At 38.1% G+C, this 25,158-nt stretch overlaps 1 protein-coding gene across 1 annotated transcript in view; it reads left to right on the top strand.

The window, feature by feature from the left end:
* The window catches only part of ABCC4 (ATP binding cassette subfamily C member 4 (PEL blood group)), a 137,377-nt gene that overhangs the window by 19,800 nt on the left and 92,419 nt on the right, over nucleotides 1-25,158 (top strand). The window contains exons 5-15 of the mRNA XM_068182456.1: nucleotides 1,204-1,293; nucleotides 1,644-1,807; nucleotides 5,748-5,873; nucleotides 8,676-8,925; nucleotides 10,532-10,636; nucleotides 14,600-14,689; nucleotides 15,053-15,244; nucleotides 16,777-16,871; nucleotides 16,978-17,064; nucleotides 23,262-23,358; nucleotides 24,323-24,541. Of these exons, the coding sequence (XP_068038557.1) occupies nucleotides 1,204-1,293; nucleotides 1,644-1,807; nucleotides 5,748-5,873; nucleotides 8,676-8,925; nucleotides 10,532-10,636; nucleotides 14,600-14,689; nucleotides 15,053-15,244; nucleotides 16,777-16,871; nucleotides 16,978-17,064; nucleotides 23,262-23,358; nucleotides 24,323-24,541 (1,515 nt within the window). The remainder of the gene's footprint in view (nucleotides 1-1,203; nucleotides 1,294-1,643; nucleotides 1,808-5,747; nucleotides 5,874-8,675; nucleotides 8,926-10,531; nucleotides 10,637-14,599; nucleotides 14,690-15,052; nucleotides 15,245-16,776; nucleotides 16,872-16,977; nucleotides 17,065-23,261; nucleotides 23,359-24,322; nucleotides 24,542-25,158) is intronic.

Here is a 25,158-nt window from a genome sequence, read left to right as displayed (position 1 = left end):
ATTTTTTGGAATATCAGAGGAATTTCATACTGGAGTTTTAAAAGTTTCTGCTTTTCAATGTTCCTGCTGGATTCAACAAAGTTAGGGTTGGGATTCACGCTGTCACTTTCTAGCACAAAAGTGAGGTGCATAAAATGTAAGGGACCTTAATTGAAATTATGCTTTGAATAGTACTTTGATGGCTGATGTTTTTCTACTTGTTTCAAAATAGTGGAGCAGTGTTTTTGAAACAATCAGTGCTTTTCAGGTTTGATTATTGGTCAAAAAGAAACCCTAATAATGTTTGGAGAGGGGGAAGTAGATGTGTGCTGCCTAAAAATGTGAAGTGTTTTTGAGGAGTGAACTATTTCTGTACAGAAAAATGTGTATTGTGGTTTGTATATTTTTTTTAACTTGTGCTGCAAACCTGTGTTTTCTCTCTGGCAGGTGTAGGAGGAAGCAGGGTGTGCTATCGGTATTTATGAGCAATTTTAGTTTGGACCTTTGCAGTAAGGTTCAGACCACATATTTCCATATGGGATTTTTGCGGGGGGGGGATATTTTATAAACACATTCTATTTTCTACTGACTAACTTTTTTATTAACATATAAAAATACTTGGTATTTATGGTTGTTGTTTTTCATAGCATGTGCTAAACTTCATTTTACATAATTCAGAAAAGTTACGATTTTTCAAGAGTTAGTGATTTGTAAAGGAACACTCTGATTTGCAAAGATAGTCTGAAATTAATAACTTGAGGGATTTTTACCTTCTGCCCGATAACACGTTCAAAACAGAATTCTTTCAATTGGCCAAACACTGTTCTGACTTCAGTCTGGCCTTTAGGTGGAGTTTTCTGTTCCTGTTTTGTACAAACGCTCATAGTGAGGGGAAGAACAATGCACATGGAAAGTTACAGCTCTTTTGCTTAGTGACTTGCTGTGTTGGTATTTTCCTATTTTTAATCACTTCAGACATGAAGATAGGGCATTTTTATTCTCACAGTCCTTCCCTTGACCTTTTTTTTTTAATACTTTTTTCTTTGGGGCTTTGTTTAGGATATTTAGTCTAATCTTCATTTTATCTAAGGTTCCAATGCTTTCAGGCAAAAGCTGAGATGTGCCTTCAGCTTTAGCCCTGGTACTGTGTTCATGTATCCTGTGTGTATAGGTGTACTGTGCTCTATAAGCTGTGATAATTTGGGACTGTTCTGACTTTTTTAGGCACTTCGTCTCAGTAACGTAGCTATGGCGAAAACTACCACTGGTCAAATAGTAAACCTGCTGTCGAACGATGTGAACAAATTTGATCAAGTAAGGAGTATTTTACAGATCTTTCCAGGGGGCTGAAGAAATTGTGGGGTTAGAGTTAAGAAAGTTTTGTTTAAAACTGGTGAGTAAATGTTTCTAATAAACATTTCTTCTAGTTGTTTCTTAAACATGAAATGTTTTGTGTTGGAAGAGACCTTAAATACCTTCTTGTTCCAGCTCCCCCCCAGGGGCACCTTCCACTAGCGGGTTGCTCACAGCCCCATCCAACCTGGCCTTACCATGGGCAGAAGTACTTCCTAAATGTTACTAGGGGTTTAATTTGTTAGCTCAGAGCTAATTTAGAGTTAGCTAAGAGCTATAAGTTAATTTTTGGTTCTTAACTATTTGTTTAGGTAACAATTTTCTTGCACTTCTTGTGGGCTGGACCACTTCAAGCTGTAGCAGTAACAGTACTTCTCTGGATGGAAATAGGCCCATCATGTCTTGCAGGAATGGCAGTTCTGATTATTCTTCTTCCTGTGCAAACGTGCATTGGGAGGCTTTTTTCTTCCCTCAGGTAAGGCTGCATGTTTTGGGTTGTTGCTGTTTTCTGTGCTGGGTTTTAAAATGTGCATATTGGGTGGAGACAGAGTATCAGCTTGTGTCTGGTGATATTTTTTGCAGTGTCACTTACTTTTGCTAATATTTTTTAGAGCTGCTAATGAGAGATGACTGAATTCCAGATTATGGACTTGGAACTGGTCTGTCTTCCAAACAGACCAGTATCTGCTGAAAGTATCTGCTATCCAGTGCATTAAAAGAGTTTGACTCTATCTGTCGCTACCTTGCTCTAGATCGTGGCATAGAATTGAGCTTTGCCTTCCTGCAGTAATTCTTGGGGAGTGGTTACTCTAAAGGGGATGTAGTCATCCCTTCTCTGTGTGACTTACTGGAGTGACTCAAGATTTGCAGCAGAAAGCTCTGGAAGTTTCTTGTTCAAAGATCTTGCTCTCTCTCCTCCGTGACTAAGACAAAGAGAGAAAAAAAGGGAAGGAACTGAGAGAGAAGGGAAGAAAAATTTATCTTGGTGCTTTTGATGCCAGCTATGAGATTTCCAGCTGCAAAGTTCTAGGCTGTGGAGATAAGAGTTTGGAGTAATTTTCCATTATCAGACAAATTTAATTTGTTTTTCTATAACTTTATCCTAAAAAACCCCAGGAAGACTTGCCTCTGTTGGGATTGTTGAGGCAAGTTCTTGCATCTAAGTTTTCTGTTTCTTGTGTAATAAGCCATGCTTGACTTACATTATGACTTTATAAAAGGCTTTTACACCTAATTGGAAATATTTTTGTGTTCCTTTACTCTGTACACATATGCTTAGGAGTGTTAGGCATCTTTCTTTGCATCTTTTTGTTGAACGGGTTCCTTTTAGCTCTTTGAATAAGTAAAATTTCTATAAGTAACCAGTGTGGTAGTCTTCAGTCATTACATTCATATGCTGTTTCTCAAATAAAGTCCAAGGGCTGTTTCTCAAATAATGATCCATTCAGAGTTCTCTGTCAAATTCTAAGGGCTTTTCTTTTTATGATAAAGCCTGTTTGTAGAACATTTATGTTCTTAAATGTGTATTTTCACTGCATGTGCAATATGCATGCAAAAGTATCAAGCTACTTAATTTCTGGTTTTCATTAGTTGTAAGTTTTTGAGGTTTGAGTCAATAATTAAAATACCTAGTGCTTAGCTAGTGCTTTATCCGTGGTGGCAGGCTTTAATATCCCCATTTTACAGATGGGAAGCTGAGGCACAAAGAGATTAATGGACTTTTCCAGGGTCAGTCAATAGGGTGACAAAAATCTCTTTCTAGAAGGTATGTATTTTGAAAATCAGTCAGTGGCAATGTAACAGTGTTTGGGGTTTTTTACCCATTCAGTAACAGCCCCTTGTTTGGATGCAATGCAAGGGAAAGAATTTGTTAACCAGAAAAGCTTCTGCGTGTCTCCATGTGCACAGATCTTCTTCTTTGTGTACAGAAATGTGCAAAGAACAGAAGGAGTTAATGGTAAAACTGGAATAGATTTTAACTCTGTAATGATGATTGTGTTCACGTGGCATTTGCTGGGAATCTGCATGGATTTAAGGAAGGCAGCCTATGAAGAAGTAATTTAAGGATTAAAGGTTTTGCTAAAGTCCAGGCATGCTCGGTGTGGCAGTCGATTTGTGCTATTATTCAGCGTTGTTCTTGTGACTCAGTTGTGTAAACACGCGTGCACAGCAGCTCATGGTGCAGCCACTGGCCTCGGTGCTCTGGGAGTTTGCAGATATGGCTTTGGTAGCCTGTGGAGTGGTATCCACTGTACTCTACAGGATTGCTTTTACTTGCATAAGTACAAGAAGTTTTGCAAAATACACATGACCTAATACATTATTTGAGAAGCACTTCAATTATTGGACTGAAGACCATTCTATATGTATTTTATTCACAAGAACTGGGTGCTTTCGCTGCTTAGTCATGCAACTGTAGTATTGTTATTTAAAGTCTTTTTTCTTGAAGATAAAAACTGTGTCTAACTGCTGTCTCAGGCATAATTAAAACCGACCAGATATGCCTTGTGAAAGCAAAAAGGAATTTTGTAGCTTGCTTAATTTAGAATGGTTTTTAGCATCGTAGAGGGGTCTTCTCAGATGAAAATTTTCAGGTCCTTTCTTACTGCACTTTCTTATTGACATGCTGTGTGAGCATGTATTGGACTGATCTGTTTGTACTCTGAACTTAATATTTTTGAAAGCAGGGACTTGTCTTTCTCTGCAGTAATTTACTATCAATGCACTGGATGTCTATATACTTGAAGCCATTACACGACACCAGCTGAGCTTGTGGCTTCTGATATGTATGTACAAAATATGCTTATTGCAAAGTAGGGGAGTGTAACTTGAAAAAATTTTTAAAAAGACCACTCCCCTGATCTCCTGAGCATTTTAAAGCCATTTGAAATGGGATGGTTACTATGATGACATTTCAGCAGGAAAACTGAAAAATTGGTTTGTGAGAACTACAGCCTTTTTTGAGTCACACCATTTTAAAAAAAGAAACCTCTGTTAACTTTATTATTTATTTCATCATCTTCAACTTTCTATTATGTGGAGACCAAGCCTGGAAGTTAGGCGACTTTCAGGATTGTAGGTGAGAGTTTTTTGCTGCTGCAGAGCCATGAGCAACCCATGCTAATTTTGCCTTTTCTAGTGGTGGTGTGTCTATGGGGAAGAAATGATAAGCTATTAAATTACTTAAAAAATTGTTTTTCTGTTACTGTTTCTTTTTGAAAAAGGGAAAAGAGGAAGTGGCAAAGATAATCTCATTCCATGTCTATGTGGTTGGTTTAGGCTAAGTTATTTTCCTCAGTGTTATTAAGAATCTGTGATTGCACTAGGGCCAAGTTTCTGAATGCCTTTTGCTAGTTCCCTTGTATAAATATGTTTTTGTGCCCTGCTTCAGCCATCCTAACATTTATGGAATGCTGGTGCCGAGAAGTTTTTTTAAATGATGAGTAGGTGCTTGAAATTCTTTCAACTTGTGTTCTTTAATTGTGGTGATTTCTTCCAGTGTATCAGAGAAATATTACAGGGGACAGGTTAAGCTGAGAAAGCCCAGTCACACCTTCTAAAAAGATTTTAATTTTTTTTAATGATCTCTGAATCTTGACTTTCATTGTTATATGCAAAAATAAGTAATTTAGCAGGTAAAGGTATGTTTTATAAAAAAAAGGCCTACCATAGCTCTCCATGTGCAAGGTGTTTGTCTACATGAATGAATTCAGAATTGTAATAGGATCTATTAGCATGATTTATGCATTTATTATGTGGCTTCTAACTTTCAATGCTTTTTTCCTAATTAAAACTGTGACTTTATTATTTAATTATATATATTTTCCATTTTTTCCATCAGTGCAAAAATAGTGTGACACTAAACCAGATATATTTAAATTAGTGTTCACTACAGTTAATGCTTAAATAATATTTATTTTTTGAAGAAACCATATCGAGACTATCTAATGAATTATGGCTCATGTACTAAGTAATCTCTGCTTCAAGTGCAGTTAATCCTAGAAAGTCACAAATGAGGCAAATTTCTTTAACAACATCAGAAGAACTTTATGACAAGGGTGCTTATTTTGGCATTTTGAAATATTTTTGAAGTATTTTTCTGATTTTTGTTTACTTCTAAATGCAATAAACAACAGATATGTTGTTTAAGGAATACTGCATGTTTGCACAAACTGACATAGAGTTCTGGACACTGAATCAGCTCTCAGTTCCCTGAGAAGCAGGAATACACACATACTAAGTCTGTCTGCTGTGTGTCAGCTTTAAGACACTGATCTTCAGGAAAACCCTTTAATGCAGTTACAGTTTTGTGAATTGTCTTTACAAATAAAAGCAAAAACTTCATACATATGTTATGTGTTCATAAACTGTCTTCTTTAAGGAATCTGAGAATTTTTCCTTTGTCCTATTTTCAGAAGCAAGACAGCTGCCTTAACCGATGTCAGGATTAGGACCATGAATGAAGTGATAAGCGGTATGAAGATAATAAAGATGTACGCTTGGGAAAAATCATTTGCGGAACTTGTGAATGGTTTAAGAAGGTAATCCTGGAAAGATACAGCTTGATATATGATCAGTGTCATTTTCCATTTTTTACATGTGAATTACTGCTTTATTTTGTGCTTTAAAATGCAATTTGCATGCACTTTTGGAGCTTTTTTTTTAAATTTTATGTAGCAAGAGTGGAGGAATGAAGATACATTCTAAGGGCAATAAAAAATTTTAAAATCCTCCAAACTTCAATAATTCAGGCTTTTTTTATGCTTCCTCTAACAGTTGTGTTCAAAATGAGCAACTAATAAGCTGTAGCAGTTGTAATGCAGCAATTTCACCCTCCTTTTATGCATTTTATTACTCAAGCCACCTGGGAAAAAGGGAGGGTGAAAGGGAGAAAGGCAGCAGGTCAGAAATTCCATTGTTTTTCAACTGGCAAGGCAAGCTGTGTTTGGTATCCTAAGACATTTCATTTCAGAGATTCTTTGATGTCAGATTAAAACATACTAATACGTTTGATTTTCAGTCAGTATTTGCCCTTTTACTTGACACTGTAACAGCATTCAGTCCTAAAGGTTAACTGTCGGAGTTTGTGTGTGTGTTTCTTATAAACTGATTTTCATGTCATGTCCCTCTCCAGCATATGAATAGAAAGTTGCTATCCTGCTGCAGATTATCTGACTTTTTAGTTTTAAATGTTTAATTTTGGAAATCCTTTTCTTAAAAGGATTTTTTTTCCTTTCCATCCATGTGCAGGCTTGCAAACTTGCAAATTTTCCCTGAGATGTTCCTTCCCATGCACATAATTGCTTCCTCAGTTGGATTATAGAATCCTGTGATCCTAGAATGTTCATGACTGATGGAAAGCTTTACTGTCTTGCATGGAGCCAGAGAGAATATTTCTTTATTGAAAGCTTTCTCAGAGTAGGTTGTATTCACATAGCTAAATTTTAGATTTCCAAGTTCAACACCTCATTAGGATTAGAGGATTCTTTTTTAATGTTGGAACACATTTAAAAAAAAGAACACATCTTGAGCCCTCTTTCCTTTCTTGAGCTGTGTTGTGGAAAAATGTAATTAAAAGTCTTAAATTTAGCCAGATGCTTTATTGTCCAGTATTTCCACATTGGCCCTTAACAGTGGCTAAGATGCCATCTGAACTTTTCCACTGCTCTTTTTTCTTGTGTCTGTCTGTGTTAGTTTCCTTATATGTAAGTTTGTGCCTCAAGACAGTGTAATATATTATATGCATCCTGCAGGTAGGCTGTAATTTATCTGGCATTTATGGAGAGTAGCACAAAAAACTTACTGATTATCCACAGATAATGAGAGGATTATTAAGAATTATTAAAGGGTGGGAAAAGAGTTTCATCCAGGGTTGTAGAAGTAATTGAATTAGACCCAATTCAAATAGTTTACATACAAATGTTCTTTCTCTGTACTCTGGAGGAGATTAGAGATGGTGAACTCTTAAGCTGAAAAAAGAAGTCTTTGAAACTCTTTAAAAGTCTTGTCAGTTCAGCCAATTTGGCTAATATAGTGGGAAAGTTCCTTAACTAGTTTTCCAGTAGTGCATCCTGCATCCTTTTCTTCATTAAGTGGTTACTTAATTTACTTCAAATTGTATAATCACAACTTGAGTTTCTAATCTTGATGTATAGTTCCAAGTGGAAGGTGATCAAAAGTATGAACATTCTCCCTAAGAATTGCCAGAATATGTGGAAAGAGAAATTAGGAATTGTTTTGGGGTTTTATATTTGATAGTATTAAGTAGACAAAAAGTAGAATATATGGGGAAGGAGTAAGGTGTTTTGGTGGCCTTGATAAAGGAAAATGATTATATTAATAAGGAGGTAAGCCTGATATCATCCACAATGTAGCAGATGATAGTGCAGTAACATTTTGAGGATTGGACTTGTTGACTCATTTAGAAGTGGAAACTGCAATTGAATGACATGGAAATTGAGAACAAGTGCATCAGCAGCTTTTGAGTTCCTGGAGGGAGCCTTATGTGTCTGTGCAATACTTCAATCACTATTTAGCCTGGGCAATGACTGGCAGAACAGTTGGCCTCACAAATCAGTGTTTTCTTAATTTATGAACCAGAATTCCTAGAGCAAAAGAAGCCATGAGCAGGGTCCAAACTGGGAATGATTTAGACTGAGATGAAAGGAAATACTCTAAATCCTGTGATATAGCTTGAGGAGCAGCAGCTGAATAATGGCAGATACTTGGGCCATGGGGAAACTGTTGATCTTCTGGAAATTGCCCTGTTTTTTTCGACTGCAGAGTATGTGTTGGTCTTGTCATGAGTTTTGTGACTGAACTCCACTGGATTTTGATATTGGAAGGATAAGGATTTTGTGGGTGCTTGGCCTTTATACAGGTTTTTTTACCTCTTTGCTATTGCATGCAACCCAGAAATTCTTGAAGCAGATTAGAATCTGAACTAAAATGCTAGTTTGACTAGAGAAGAAAAAAATAGTATGTTAGTTTTCTGATTCTGAAAAATAATTGTTTTCTATAGCTATTAAGATATTAAATATAATGAATTTCTCCTTTGAATTTCCAAGCCTCTTAAATTCTGGTTGGTTTTTTTTTTGTTTGTTTGTTTGTTTTGGGTTGTTCTTTTGTGGTTTTATTTTTGTTTGTTTGTTTCTGGTTTTGTTTTGTTATTTACCATATAGCATGTTTTTTTCACAGTTGTTTGCATATGAGTTGGGGTGGTGCAAGGGGAGGAGAAAGGATATGAAAGTAGAATCCTGAGAAGGGGGTTTCCTTCATCCTGTTGTTGAGGGTAGCAGTAATTGGGAAGATTGATGTGATTTGTTTATGTTTTGCATTTTTAGGAAGGAGATTGCCATGGTTATGAAAAGCTCCTACCTTCGAGGACTGAACTTGGCCTCGTTCTTTGTGGCAAGCAAAATAACAGTGTTCATGACTTTCATGGCATATGTGCTTCTTGGCAACGTCATCTCTGCGAGCAGGGTGTTTGTGGCAGTGTCCCTGTACGGAGCAGTGAGACTCACAGTGACCCTGTTCTTCCCTGCAGCCGTGGAGAGAGTGTCCGAGTCGGTGATCAGCATCCGACGGATCAAGGTAGGGTTACTGCCTGGGGGTGTGCATTCCTTCTCTTACTCTACATTTGTTTTAATGTCACTGACAAATGCAGCCTTATTATGGTTTTGCAGTTTGGGATTTGTAATGAAATAAACTGTTTTGGAAACGGAACAAGGGTACAAAAAACATGACATGCACTGTAAGGTGGGCTGAGATGTAGGAGAAAAGTGTGCATGGCAAAGAAGTGTTGTAGACATTTCTGAAGTAAGAGGACTGTGTGCACAGCAGGCGTGCTGGGATTGGGGTTTGAAGAACAAAGCAGGCAGATGGGAGCTGTAGGATTCATATTTCACACTGCAGTACCCTGTCATCTGTGGAAGACAGGTGTGAACCCCAGCTTCTCTCTTGTGGCTGCTTTCAGTGCTGGAGTGAAGACTGAAATTCAGTAAGAACAAGCATCGGCACTGATGTCTGGTGCTAACAGAACAAGAGTTGTACACTGTGTACACCGTGGACCTCTGTGTTAAAGTGCTTTGCTTCTCACGGCACTCCATAACAATGCCCACCAGCTGGAGTCTGAGCAGTACCTCTGTGCCTGGAAAAGTCTAGCAGTAATCTCCCTGCCCTCCTTGTCTCCTTACATCCTCCTCCTGCTTCCTCTTAGTTACTGCTTTCTGTAAGTCTTCAGCAGCTATCTCACATCTGCAAACGATTAGCTAAATACTTGTTAACTAGTCTTGGCTTCTACGATCAAGACATTCCTTCTCTTCCCAAAATATTGTCTGTTGCTGCCTATTTAAGGTCCTTAGACTCTGTGAGTCAAAGGAAAAAAGAGATTTTTTTGGGTTTTGTCGTAAAACTATGGCAGCTGTTAACCTTAAAAGTTTTCTGTGGAAATGGTCCCTTTCCTTTCTAAATATGATTGGGCTATTTATAATCTAGCATCAGACAAGGTGTGGTAGAAATGTGGCTATGGTACAAAGTGCGTGCTTATGCAAATTGAAGGAAAAGTTTGCTGACTGGGATGTAATGTAGAATAGAAGTGCAGTAGTGAAAGTGAAGTGAGTCAGCTTTGCAGATGTAAGCAGGTTTCTTTTTTTGTTAGTGTGCTGGACTTTAAAATGAGGAAACATTCAGATAGTGTTCTGTCTTCTCTTGGCCACTTGAAGAGTGCTAAGTAGAGGCAGTGGACAGCTGCTTCCTGTGTCCTCGTTGTTCTTCCAATGGAATAACATAAGCCTTTGCCATCAAAGCAGTGGAATGGGAAGGTGTTGCAGTGAGGGTTTCACCTCTTCTGCATGGAAAAGGGGAGTTAAACAATTTTAAAACTTCTTAGTGATTCAAGGAAAAGACAGGACAGATTCTTAAGATCAATTTCTTTCTGCAATTCTTTATTGAGCAGGTGATTGTTAGTCTCTCCTATTAAGTCTGCACTTTTGGAGGTTTTTTGGGAGGAAGAGCTATTTACAGGTATGCTGTTGTAGTTGTGCATTGCCTTGTAAATGTAATTATTTGATCAGTTCATGGTTGTTTCTTCCAACCCATAATTAATGGTCTGTATGCTGCCTTTAAAAAACATGTTTGGTTTCCTTTTCCATTCTCAGTCTCACTTTATGCAATATCCTCTGCTTTACTTTTATTGCAGAACTTTCTGATGCTTGATGAGGTCTCACACTTCAAGCCACAACTGCATGGCAGTAACGAAAATATCATTCTTCATGTTCAAGATTTGACTTGCTCTTGGGATAAGGTAAGTTTACTTACATATTAAGTATATTGGTGCTACCGTCATTTGAAGTCTAAAATGCAGTGTGTGTATGTATGGTGTGCTCTTACTTTGTATTCCATCCTTTGTGTTTGAGAATCCTTTCAGTATGTTGAGTTAACTCTGTAGAATAGTACTGAAAACACTATCAAGTGCATCTTAAAAGCTATTTCTCAATACTATACTAAATGAAAAACTTTGCGTTTCTCTGAGAAAATATTTCTTTTTATTAAGCAGCACTGTATTGTGGCTGAGGTACTCAAATTGGAATGAAGGACAGACAGCACAGCAAGGTTGGCCTTATCGTGTGGGGGTTTTTTTCTGTAAACTGAATGCTTGATCAGTCCATTAGTCTAGAACCAGTACAATATTATACTTCTCACAACAGGTTTGAAAGCTTTAGAGACGAGTCAGCACGTATTTGTTACTCTGTATTTTGAGACTGTTCAGCTGCACATTTTTTCTGCTTGAAATGCACCAAACTCACCAAAATGGCTAGAAGAATGGACAATAAACATGATAAATTTATAATATATCTCCTTTATGTAAGAAAGGCAAACGTTGACTGTTTCTGTTTTAAAATTTTAATTGCTATGGTAAGCAGCAATTTGTGAGGAATTGTCGGTGCTATTGCAGCCTGGCAGTATCCTCACACAAGAGAGACTTTAGTCTCCATTATAAGTGCTGGAAGCTGTAAAAAATAATTTTGCATATAAATGTAAGGCAAATAAGACATCACATTTCTAAGCCGTGTTCCCCTACCTGTGCTGTGTCCCAAGGAAATCAGGTGTGAAAACCTATCTTCCCAAGGAAGATCAGGTGTGAAAATACCTACTTGTAGCTACGTAGCTGCAAAAGAAAATTGCTGTTTTATTCTGCTTTATTTTCTCAGACTTCTCTGTGGCATCAGTATTTCTGAGGCATTGACCAAGCTTTTAAAAACTAATAGATATGAAGGAGTTGATTGTAAATACATTCTAATGCAAAATGCAGTGTATTGCTTAATCTTTGTTTTCTTCTCAACTGACTTTGGTACCACCATTAACAATTTACAGGAAATGGTTGCATAAAGTGCCCATAAAACACTTTTTTTTTCATTAGTTGTTTATATTGCATAAAGCAGGGTAACATGACTGGAATTACTGGTTTCCTGTCAGTTAAAACTAAAACCAAAACCAAGCCATCCACAAAACTGTTAATGTAACTTCCATTTTGATATTTAATTGCAGTGTGCATGGGAGAAGAACAGTTCTCTCAGAACTGTTATTATCTGCTCAGAAAGTTTCTACTATATACTCTTAAAATGATGCAAAATAATTTTATAGACTTGCTCACTGAAAAAAAGTGCTAAGTTCTGATAGAGATGAGTTATGAAAGGAAAAATACGTTATCCTTTGTCAAGCAGCAGGCTTAGCTTGCTACCCTGACTAGTTTTCTCAAGACACTTTGGATGTCTGTACAGACACTCTAGATTAGGGTGATAATTTTATTATCTTTTAGAGATTGTGTGCCAAAAGTGATACTAAAAAAACCAACCAAGAAGCAACCCATGAATCCAAAATCACTTGATGTAAAAAAGGGGTTATTAGCTACACTTCTAGGAAAACAGCCTAACATGGTGTTCATTACAGTTTCTTAAAAGATAAACAAAACCCATTAATTCCTTGTCACACCCTTATTTTACTTAGGCAAGTATTACCTTGAGTACCACAGGTCAGTCTAATACCAGTGTGGAACTAGGGATTCTTCAGTACAGCTTTTTACTGATGTTATTGAATTTACAGACCAGTCTGTCTGCTCAACTGAGCAACTTCAGATTTAAAATCTCAGCATTCGAGCAGAGGCCAAATTTATCCCTTGTAATTCTAGTCCTTACATGAGAAGCCTGAGTACTATAGTACTTTAATGCACTATATGATCTCTGTGTCCCTTAGGTGGGCAGAACTATTTCATTTTCTTGTGCGTAGGATGTGTAAGGTCTGCTCAAGCTCACCTAAAGAGTTGCTGCCCTGAAGGGATCATTCTTGTGTCCTCTTGTCCTTTCATTCTCTGTCTGTTGCCTCCCTTATGCTGGTTGTTAATGCTGGTTTGTACGACCTTGTAGTGAAGCAGTTTGGAAGGATAAAGCAATAGAAAATGAATCACTTTCAATGAGATCAGTTTTCTGATAGCTGAGTCCCATAAACAATGCATGCCAGGTAAGGCAGAAGGAGGAAAGTTAGAGACACAGCAAGTTGACAGGGCACAGGGGAGCTGGGACATTTCTGATAATGAGCTGTCAGGTGTACTTAGCTGCAATATTAGTCTGTGCTCTAATTTAAGTGCCTCAGTTTAGTGCCTAAAAGTAGGTGTGGTGAATTCAGGACAAATTGTCTTTAATTATAAGGAATGCTATTTTGCAAAAATATCATGCTCCTTTTAGGTGCGTGTGGCTGTGCTGTTTGCTTGAATTACTGTGTTCATGCAGGCTCTGTGATAACTTCCAGTGCTGCTTTAATGTATAGTATGGCAGTAATAGTTTAAAAACATTTTAAAACATTTTCTGTAATGTTTTTTGACTCTTACCTTATATTTTTTTAAGTTTTTGATGTGGGTGGAAATGTCTTTGCACTTCTGTGAATACAGAAGCACGACCTCAAGAGGTCTGAAGAAGGGCCTGTGTGTCTGAAAGCTTATTTATTTTTTCCATATAGACATTGATTTAGGAAGAGATATTTTCTCTTCCTACAAACTGTGTGTTAAAAAAAGAAAATCTTTGGCTGCCATAAATTTGTAGAGTTCTCCTGACCTTGGCACTTAGGTGAGCACCTGAGCTGGGTACTCTGGGCAGAGGAATCAACTTCGAGGTCAGGTGCTGCTTTGGGAGGGCGGTGGGGTTGTGCAGAGAAAAGGAAAAAAGTCCCGGGTTGCCACCTTGTGGAAATGTACAATGGCAGCCAGCGCGGTTTAGGAGAGCTGCGCAAGGAGCCCGAGTGCAGCTTCTGGAGCAGGAGCATCTCCTGCAAGCCCTGCAGCGTGTCCGAGAGCTCTGGCAGCGGGGCTGCCTGCCAGGGATTTCTCCCGGCACGAGTGAGCACTTGTGTGCTATCCCACTTCACAGATGTGGAAGGATCCTGGATTTATCTTTCTTCCCAAATACTTTGAAATGAATTGGAAATTGGGTGGGGGGAGGAGGAGTGTTTTGGAGGGTCTTCATCCTGGATTTAGTGTGTGTGTCTTTTATAGTAGAAGTAGCTTAATAAAGTTTTTTTTTTGTTTATTTCTAAGCTTGGGGCTGCTCTGCTCTGTTCCTGATCACATCTTCAGCATTTATTTTGGGAAGGTGTATTTTCATGGGGGGCACTGGCATTGAGCCAGCGTCAAACCTTGACAATAGGCATACTAGAAAGGAGTATTAAACAGACAGGAATATTAAACAGACACTCTTAGGGTAGTATGAATGAATATCCAGTGTACAAGATGTAGCAGTGTAAAATCAAATCGCATTTTTATGGTTTTACTTTGGATAGAGCCTTGGCTAGAGCAAACACAGCCCTGGCTTTCCTGGGGCTCTGAGAGCCTCAGACTCCTTTTTGCTGTGTGCGCGGAGTCGCTGAGGGTGTTGTACTGGGGCTGGGAATGCTGGTGTGGTGGCCAGCTCAGAGTTCGTGTTCCCAAGGCTGCCACCCAGATACGTGGGCTCTGAGGAAGCCCTGCTTTTGCTGCCCTTCACTTCCTTATTCCTTGAATGCTGTTTCAGCTCTTTTGCATGTTCGTGATAAAGGATGAGGGTATTTCAAAGGTGTTTGTGAATTACTGAAAAGGCAAAAATCATGTGCCTGAAAATATGGTGGACATATGGACCGATAGCTTATAGTGATGTATGCACATTGTTTTCTGTTTCTAAAACTTATTTTGACGGTTTATATTTCATTACTGAGAAATACTGACTTTTTCTCAAATCCCCAGAGTTTAGAAACTCCAACACTTCAACAAATTTCATTTACTGTCAGACGAGGGGAGTTACTGGCTGTGATTGGTCCTGTAGGAGCTGGAAAAGTAAGTCTTAATATTTACACCATTTCATGAGGCTTTTGAGTCTATTAAATGTGAAAACTAGAAACCTGAAAATATACAGTTCCTTTATGTGTATAATCACACATTCCATATCAGGATACTGGCATTTAAGATGGGCTGATGTCCTTCTGGGTGGGGAGGAGGTGATGAGGAGCTTAACAGTATTTTTGTGTGTTGCTTCAAGACTGCATGGAAAGGGTACTAGTGCTTTTCTACTTTTAGTAGTAGTTTGAGACACAAGGTGAAATAGGCCATCGTGGTAGTAAACACTGCTCAATCTCTGTGATGTCTTTAGTGCATCCAGACTTTTTAATTTTTACTTCATTTTTTTTTAATCTTTTCCAGTCTTCGCTCTTAAGTGCTGTGCTTGGTGAACTGCCTAAAGACAAGGGTTTGATAAATGTTACTGGAAGAATTGCCTATGTTTCGCAGCAGCCTTGGGTGTTTTCTGGCACTGTAAGAAGTAATATACTGTTTGACAAGGAATATGAGAAAGAAAAATATGAAAATGTTTTAAAAGTCTGTGCTCTTAAAAAGGTAAGGCTTTCTCTTTGAGTATTTTATTTTCATCGATATTTTTATTTTATCGTTCTTTCTGACCTGTGGTACATGCTGCAATGTACAATATTAGGAATTGTTATAAGTAGCATGTGAAATAACTCCTAAGTAGCATGTGAAATAACTCCTGTTGCTTAGCAGAAATGTGTAATTATTTTTGCCATCCTTGTGTAAGGCATCCTGTTCTAATTCCCAACACTAGGGGGAGGTATAGCATGTGTGAAGCACTGACAAATTTGGGAAAAGCTGTTCCCTCTTTTTTGGTTTCATTATTACATTTTAGCCCTTTTCACGCGTATTACAGTAGGGCTGTGTGCAAATGCAATAAGAGGCAGAAAACAAATGATCAAGCTAGCACTCTTTTGTTTCATAAATACCCTATATGTTTTCCTTTGAAATAAATGTTGTGTTTGCTGTGTATTATGCATTGCAAACAGCTATCAAGAGAACCTCAGGGCTAAGTACTGGAGAACTTGCTGAACCCAAGTAGTTTTATGACAAAAATATATTTGAAAGGTTTGTGTGCAAAGGAGTTTGTGACATGAGATAGAGAAGAGGATTAAGCCAGATTTGTCAAGAAACAGACATTTTGCTTGGCAGCTAAAAAGGTTTTGTGCAGCATGTTATGATATTTCTGTCAGCAGCGACACAGGTGAAAAGCAGATGGTTACTGTAATGAACATTTTTGCAAGATTTTTACACTTGGCAGATATAGTTTTAGTATCTCCTGCTGATATTCAGTCATGCTGTTGTCTAAACTTAAAGCTTTAATGACTTTAAAAGACAGCAAACAGCATTTTAAAAATCCCCACTTCATATTGATGGTAGATTGGCTTTCATAGTTTTCTTGCAAATTTATGTGTCTTATGAAAGCTGTGAATAAACTTTCAGAATATGTTTTGTAGCTTAATGTAAAACTTCTGTATTTCCTGAATAGGAAATACAATAATATGACGTGGAACACTGTATAATTTTGTTGCGTTATCCACAGTCCTGAAGTCCCAAATTAACCAAATCTGTGTGATGAATGTTGTAGTTATTTTTCCTGAATGCATTTCAGTAAGAATAAAAAAAATGCAGTATTTAGGGATATTGGCAAGATAACTTACTGATAATAGTTAGTTCTGTTTTTATTTTTTGTGACAGCTAATTTTGTTCAAATAAAAACTAACAAATTTACTGTTAGACTTCTTAGTATTTTATTTGATTTTCTGAATCACCAATAAATATTCCTTGTAGGACTAAGGACAGTAGTGCACTTTCCTCTGGCACAGCTGTAGAAAAAGGGAACTTTAGAATATCATCTATTTTTTCTGCTTTCTCAATTACCTTTTGCTGAAAGTATAGAGTCATAAGGTAACTGCAGATATTACATTTAGTATGAAACCTTATATTTTAATGTGTTACATTAATACTTTTCGAGAAAGAAGAGTTATGTTGAAATAGCTTTGTCAGTCTTTGATGTTAAAATGATTTAAAATATATTTTTATCTGTTCTTTCACGTTTGCAGGACTTGGAATTATTGGCAAATGGTGACCTGACAGTAATAGGAGATCGTGGAGCTACTCTGAGTGGGGGACAGAAGGCCCGTGTAAATCTGGCCAGGCTAGTGTTTTTTGCTGTTTCTAAAATTTAAAAATTGTCAGACTCCAGTGACTAAAGCAAACTAATGTAAGAGTTTGTGATACTGACGTTTCTTTAAACCTTTTAGAGCCGTGTATCAAGATGCAGATATCTATCTTTTGGATGATCCACTGAGTGCAGTAGATGCTGAAGTTGGAAGACATTTGTTTGAGAAGTACGTTACTGCTTTATTTTAATATAAAATGCAACTGTTATATTGTAATTCCTTATCAAAAAACTTGAGAAAACATTTCTGGGGAGATGGATTTCTTCACAAAACTTTGTACATCCACTTTCTGATTAGTTTTTCCCCTAATTTATATAATTGGAAGATACAGGGTATTTTTCTTCTCTGTGTTTTGTTGATTTTGTTTTTTGTTTTTAAAAACCCTTTAAAAATCTGTATTGAAGATATTATAAATAGAAATATTCTTAAGGGAATATGTGCCATTTTCTTAAGGAAAATGTCGAGTTTCATACATGAGTATTGAGGTTTATGAATAATGGGGTTTACGAATATTAGTACTGAGTGAAGAATAAAATGGGGTGGGATTTTAAATCACTTCTTAGTTTTGCTACAACTTTACTTGCTAGTAATAAGCACTTAGTTCAACTGGCTAAAGGAGAGAACAGAACTGTCTTAGATTCTCGAATAATTTTTCATTTTGTTTCTTGAAATTTCTCTTGGGTAGGTGAAACAGGGCATGTGGCCTGTAGAGTAGACTGCAGAGAGCAGAAATAGAAGGAAACAGAATGTACAAGTTCACTATGTAAGAGAGGGATACTGGACCTTCCCCTGTTTCCAAAGAAACAGGAGATTGTTCATTAAAAGTCAGGTTCTCTTTTCAGTGAGTTTCTTCTCCTCCATCCCTCTGAAACTGTCTAATCTAAGGCACATAGGTGAGTATCAGAATAATTTGGTTAGTCCCAGACAGTGTTTTGTCCTTCTTCACAGCTTGCAACTCTCTATGTTAAAAGGCAAAATCTAGAATTTACTAGAAGGAAAAGCTTCTGTCAGTGTAATTCAGTGGTCTTTGGTTGAGGCCTTTGATAAATGTGTTTCGTTTAGCATACTTGCATCCTTTGAATTCCATGCTCCAGAGACATGATTTAATTTGGTTTTCCTATTGTTCTCTCCTGTCCTCCCCTAGATAATAGTAAAAACTTGCAGAAATGGTCATAGAAATTGCACTGAGTAGCAGTGGCATGCACGTTCTTTTTTCCCTATACAGGGAAGCTTGTAGTATCTAAATTTGAAAATTATACATCCTGTTGATATTTGCAGTTTCAAATCTGGACCCTCTGAAACCCCATTAACATCTTGCATTATTTTACCGATGTCTTCAAAAGGCTATTGTTTGTTTCTGTCAGCAAATATGGAGTAAGAGTTTTATGATGCATGGGCTTTACGTTGATTTTTCAGCTGCCATGACTGATAGATGGAGTTCATCACCTCTCTAGTTCACGTGCACTATCAAATTCCTTTAGTGCCTGTTGAAGCTTTCTAGACTTCAGCTACTGCTTTTCTGTTTCTGCACAAGATCTCTCTGCAACTCTTGCATCTGACTGTATCAGTGCCTGAGTTCTGAAGGTGCACCCACCTGAGCTGTTAACCTGTCTCCCTGAAGTCTTAAGGTCTCCTCATGAAGAGGAGTACCCTGGTGCCTTGGAAGGAGGTCAGGCTGCCTCTTCAGCTTACTCTACTTTTCACATGAGCTGTGACATTGGCAGCATCTTCATTCTACTGCAAACCTCGAAGTGTGGATTTTTGCATGTGCAAAACCATGAAGGAGATAGAAGCCATTGCACTGTGTTTTGCTGATAAGTGTGTGAAGATGAGGAGGAATAAGGAGGTTATGTCAGAGAATTTGAAACTCAGACAAGTAGTGGGGGTTGTTTCTGTATTTTCATTTTTTCTCCACAACTCCAGATCAGATTGAGCAAAACACAAAGAAGTAGAATGAAAGCATTTTTTAGAAAATGGACTGGGTGGAGTAGTAGTGGGAAGGAAAACTGAGCAATGCCTCCCTGCACAAGATCTTAAGGGAGGGTTTTTTACAAACAGAAGCTGTCTTCTGGGGCCTTCATGGAATCTGTAAGGTTACTGGGGGTAGTGGGGAGAGCGTTATGTTCAGTAAGTTGCTTTGAGAAACAAGGCAAGGCATGTCCTTTAGTGCTTCCTGGATAGTGCTAGAAATGTGGAGAAGACAGAGAGCACTTGGGCAAAAATGATTTCTTAGAATATGGTGCTGAGGAATGTCCAAAACGCCACTTCTTGCAGGCTGTTCCCCCAGGAGTCCAAACCACGAGGCTTAAAACAATGGATGAGATGGCAGAAACAGGGGATTTTTTAATGAGAATCTGAAGTGGATATTGTTAGTTCACTCGCTCTTTTTTTTTTTTCTTGTAATTTTATGTTAAAGTTTATTTTTTTTTACAAGGGTCTAGTCTATGTGTTTACAAAGATATGTATGTGCCTAGTAATTCCCCAAAGCGATGGCATGTGGATGACTGGTTCATTACATTTGCTGCATTTCTGTATTCTATCAGCTACTGCAGTAAGTAGTTTAAAGCATATAAATACTTTTCAAATGAGAAAGAATGCAAGTCGCACAGCTCCAGAGGGAAAACAGACCATGATATTATTAATAAAGGACTTTGGCTCTTAAGAATTTCTTTGTGATTCAGACAAGTTGTTCTGTGGATGATGGAGTAGATAAAGGCAATTAATTCCTCTTTCCTGGTCAGATTCCTTGGAAGGTATAAACTGAAGATTTCCTATTTTTGTGTTATTTGTTACCTTTTTCCTGTGAGTTCTCGATAGTTAATAGTAGACATGCTTCAGCCTTTTTCCAGTGGGGGGTTGCCAGTACAGTTATATGGTTTTTTACATATTTGTATTTGGGTATGAAAAGATGCCTTTGTTTTATATTTATATACATAAAAATAGCTTTTAATTCACTTCTGAAAATCCAGTATTTTGAGACCTCTGGTTTCAAAATGAGGGACAGCCATCACAGATCCAGTAGCACATTTCTTTGTATGGTGCACTTTGGAGCAGGTGGGGATTTCTAAGAAAATAATTAAATTGCACTTGAATCTCAAGGAATTTCCTACTCTCCCTTTTTATCTATATATTGCTATAGATTATGTGGTTTCAGATTATGTTTAGATAAAGTTGTGTCACAGCAGCGGTATTGACTCAAAAGTCATGCTTTTAAGAGTGAGATTTATATTTCATCAGTCTTTTGGGACATGCCTTTCTTTAGGTATTGTTGCTTCCCATGTATCTTTTCCAGTGACAGGAGCTGTGTGTCAGTCTCAGTTGATGATCAGCCTGATTTCTTTCTTTTCTCCACTGTGCTTGTGAGAGTAGACAGAGTTGCAGGACAGTTTAGGAATCTCTTAAAATAAGACCTAAATTTGTGATGTTTCCTGGGAGTGGTATGCACATCATTCCTAGTATCAGACAGAATTCACATAGAAAAAGTTCACAAAGATCTGCTTGACCACCAGGATCTCTGGCTCAAAAAGTTCCTAATAAATGAACTCTGGAAGCTGGAAATGTGTGCTGGAGGAACCATCTCTCTATGTACTTTCTCTAGCCATCCAGTGCTACCTGGTGCCTGGACTAGGTCAATGGATTTTTGTGGACCAGTCATATTTATGCGTGACTGGGACTTGTCATGAGATGGAGATAAATGACTATCAAGGCAGGCATAGAAACAGAAGCAGCAGAATAGAAATAGAGACAGCAGAGTAGAATGTGTAGGGTGTGTGGGTTCTTTGTCTCTGGCAAAGAAGAAAATTTTAAATTTTGTAAATTTTGAAATGTGCAAAACTAACTAGGGGATTGTTCTCCCTAAACTACTTAAATGTAAATGGAAGGGAGAGGAAAACAAGTATAGGAAGTAAATTAATATAACAAAGGCTTTATGCCTGTGAGCACTTCTGCATGTGCTTTAATTTCATTTTAGTGGTTATTTTCATTGAAATTATTATAAGTATTAACTAGAGTAAAGTTAAACCTGCATGTGAACTTCCAAAAAGGAGAGGGAGAAAGAATGGTAAGGAAGAAAGTAGAATCAATAAAGAAGAGACATTTTGCAGAGGTTATAGAAAGCTGGTTCTTGGAGATAAAACTTAAAAAAGATTGAAGAAAAAGTTGTCTCAAAGGAAAGCAGACCTGATAGGGAAGGAAGAACAAATGAGGATTTGTATGCACGAAGTGCAAAGACTCTGCCTTTGTGCAGGGGAGCACTGTGTTGTTGTAGGCCCCTTTCTCAGTGTCTCTTGCTTCATACTCTGCACTATCAAAGCTCAAGCTAATTATTTTTTAATTGTGTAGCAGTTTGCTGTCAAAGTGCAGTGGGTTTTTCATATGGATTATAGTATCCTGTTACTTAGGTTTGTTAACTTAAATACTCTTTGCTTATTTTTGTTGAATTGGAAGGATGTGATTTTTAGAGAGGTCTGTCCTGATTCTGGTATTTCTGATGATGTAATAAGGTCATTGATGGTACATTTTCAGGTGATGGAAAATCAGACAACGCTAAAGGCAGTTCTGGAAACAGATATTTGTCAAGTTTTGGCTATGGGATGTGAATTGTAGATGCATGCAGCAGGGTAAAGTGCCAGGTGTTGAGTCCATGAAGGTACAACGAGCAGGGAGCACTAGTGTGGTAGTTAATGGAAAAGGAGATGTAGAGTGTAGGAGATCACAAACCCAGTATGACTCAGCAATGTCATGCTCATGTTAAGGAAATGGCACCCTGGGATTTATGACCAGTACTATTTGTGGCAGTACAAATAAAATAATACTCCTATTATGTTTTGTACATGTAAGGTCTCAGCTGAAGTAATGTTTCAATTTTGTGCCCTTCAAAAAACGTATAGACCAACTCCAGTATTGGTGGTCAGGAACATTCAGGTGTCCAGGGCAGGGAGGCAAAAAAAGAAAGAAACCTATCTGCTGCTTTAAAGAAAAGTCTGTTTGGAAGACTTCTTTATTACTTTTAGTTGTTTTTCTTTCATGTCTGGAGAAGAAAGACATCAAGTATGAAAGCACCTTGTACACAGGAATGAACTGGTCTAGGGGCCCTTGGGGATGTAATGGATTGAAATTAGGACCAAAGGACTTAAACTTGAACTTGTGAGAAAAAAATTGTAATGGCAAGGGTAGCTTGTCCCTAGAATACATTTTCTAGGGTGTTGAAATTTCTGTTCAGCTTAAACATGGAGAATAACCCATTTAACTTCTGCCAGGAACATTTTTACATTTCAATTGATTCTTAGTTGGGGAAGAGGATGCAACTTTCACAGTCCCTTCATCTTGCTTTTTCTTGTACTCAAAAAAGGCTGAAGAACCTTTGGGTGTTCTCTGTCTGGATCTCATGTGACTGTGTGCCCACATGCGCATGTGCTTGTTGTGTATGTAATAAATGTGACAGTGGTGACTGGAATTTGTGCAGCAGTTTGTCCTGTTATGCATTAAGAGTGCTCACAGTCTAACAAAGCGTGCCTGTGAAGAGTAGTGGACAGTCCCAGGGAAGATGAACTGCATGGGTTATAAAAGGCAGGTTAAAAGGTTGTGGCAGTGCTGGGCTGGCTCCAGCAGATGTCTGAACTCTTGGACCAGTTACATCCCGTGCTGAGAAGGCTTTCCTTGGGTTCTCTGTATCATCAGTGAGAAGGGGACACATTATCAGATCGTGATTCACTTAGAATTGGGCTTTTCACCTAGTTGTTGTTCTTCAGTTATACAGAGCACTACTTCTAAAAGTAGATGGATGATGAAACTAAGCCTTAGAAGCCTTAGTAAACCAGTTGGGAAAATAAACACTTATGGACTATTTTGGAATGTTTTGGGTGGTTTGTTTTTTTTTTTTTTTGTTTGTTTTTTTTCCCTTAAATCAGTAGTACTGTTTAATTGTCCAGAAGAGTCTCTGTGGCTCATTATTACAGCTGATCTGAAAGCTTCTCACAAAAAGGTACTTTTACTGGCTGTATTTCTGAAAATAGGGCAGTATCTTGCCCTTCTTTTTCCTTTAGAATAATTTTTTTAAAATACTCTCTGATTCAGCTTATAACATGTACATTTGTTGCAAGAATGTTTAAGACAATTTTAATGAAATGTCATTTTGCCTCCTCTTTTTTTCCAGACCAGAAATAATTATATATCTTTTCCCTACCTTGTAAACTTAAGAAATTAAATGAGGAACATATTTTTTTATGGTTTTATGTAGTTTTTGTAAATCTAGTGAGCACAGTCATCTTCTTATTTTAAAAAATGTGTAATTGAATAGATTTTCCAAAAATAACTAAAATCTTTTAGGACATTTAATTTTGATTAATCTTTCCATCTCTTTGCAGATGTATTTGTCAGGCCTTACATCAGAAGATTTCTGTTTTGGTCACTCACCAGTTGCAATACCTCCGTGCTGCAAATCAGATCATAATTTTAAAGGATGTAAGTGATTTCAATGTCTGTACTTACACTTTTTATTATCCTTTTTAATCTAAGAAAGGAAAAAAAAGTCAGGTTTTGATTTTTAGTTTGTAAATATATTTTCTGTCTACAGATGTGTTTTAAGTTTTACAGTTATTAATAAGTTGATTTTGTTCTTGTTTCTTACACTTCTGTGTGAATAAAGAACTGTGTTAATTTTGCAACAAATTCATTTTTAAATTAAGTCTGAGAAATAGTCTCAGATGCCTTTGAGAATGAACATGCCTTCAGTACAACTGGTTCCTTCCCATCTTTGTTGTACCAGATACTCTGAGGCAGAAGGGAAATGCAAGGACTGCAGCTGGGGCTTTTTTTCCTGTTTCTTTTTTTAAGGCTGGGTAGTGAAATATTTGAAATTACTTTTGATGCATTGCAATGGTGCAAAAAAAAAGGGCACTGTCCCCTCTTTTTCTTTCCATTCAGATTGCTTGAAAAGTTTCAGTAGCTCTTGAGAAATGGGTTTATGGTAGAGCTGAAAGAAACGTGGGCATGGTTAGTGTTGCTCCTTGTAAGGTTCTGTGAGGATCAGAAAATGGAGCTGGTGTTTACCCCTGGGATGGAGCAATATAGAAAGACTGATGGTTGTGTATGTGGTTTAGCACGTTGTCCTAAAGCTGCATGGCTTGGCTTCTCCAAGGAGGCACAGCTGCTCCAGGGAGGTGATTCTCCCCTGGCTGTAACTGGGGCTGTTCTCTTCCTATTTGTTTGTTGGCCCTGTTAGCTGCTACAAGGTGACTGGCCAGACCTTAAAGAGCTTGTTTCTGCTCCTCTAAGTGAGGAACTTGTAGAGGCTTCAGTTCAGTTACTGCAGTGGGATGTGTGCCCAGCAACTGCAGAGCCCCAGAGGTAGCAGGGACAGGTAAGAAAAAATTGTCCTTTATGGAAAGTGTATAATGAAGGTACTAAAAGTTTATATTGATTGTAGGGTAAAATGGTGGGGAAAGGTACCTATGCAGAGTTCCTGAGATCTGGCATCGACTTTGCTTCCCTTTTGAAAAAAGATGAGGAGGCGGTAGAACAGCTGTCAGTTCCAGGAACCCCCAACCTGAAGTCTGCCCGGAACCGAACCTTCTCGGAGTCCTCTGTCTTGTCCCAGGATTCATCTGTCCACTCACAGAAAGATGGAGCTGTGGAACAACCATCTGTGAGTGCTCAGAGGATAGAAGTGTCTTGATTCTTGTCTGGCTGGTTTTTAACTTAAATTTTGATATGGGCTTTCCCTGCAGCATTGGGATTTCAGGGATTACTGAACTGCATTATCAGGTAAGAGCTTGCCTGTGAGGGACCTGCCCAGCTGTGCTTGGCTGGCAGCTCACAGCTCAGCGTGGTGCTGTTCAGACCCAGCAGAGTCAGTCTGTGCAGTTCAGCATCAGCTCTGCTGGGTGTTGGGAGCATTCCTTGTATGAGTCCAGAGCCACCACACTGTGCTTCTTTCAGCCTGTCCTCTGACAGCAGTGCTGTAAAGAGCCAGTGCCACTGTATTGGGTGGGTTCATTATGTTTGTGCAGTGTTGAACTGAAACGAACACTTTCCCTTAAGTCCTGAGCTCTGGGAAGTGCATGTAGAAGCTGTGGCTTTATGCAAAGTCTGTGTTTGCATGGCTGGCATCAGCATACCCCCAAGCATACCCACATGATCTTGAGCTGGCACTGCGGGGGTAATCCTGGGACACCACGGCCTTGCTCTCTCCAGCCCTTTTGTTGGTGAAAACAGAAGGCTTTGTATGGTGCCAGTGTGACTTCCAGGTGCCTCCTTATCTCT

This window comes from Anomalospiza imberbis, chromosome 2, assembly GCF_031753505.1.
Source record: "Anomalospiza imberbis isolate Cuckoo-Finch-1a 21T00152 chromosome 2, ASM3175350v1, whole genome shotgun sequence".
NCBI classification, from domain to species: Eukaryota; Metazoa; Chordata; class Aves; order Passeriformes; family Viduidae; genus Anomalospiza; species Anomalospiza imberbis.
This window is presented reverse-complemented; position numbering and strand designations above follow the sequence as displayed.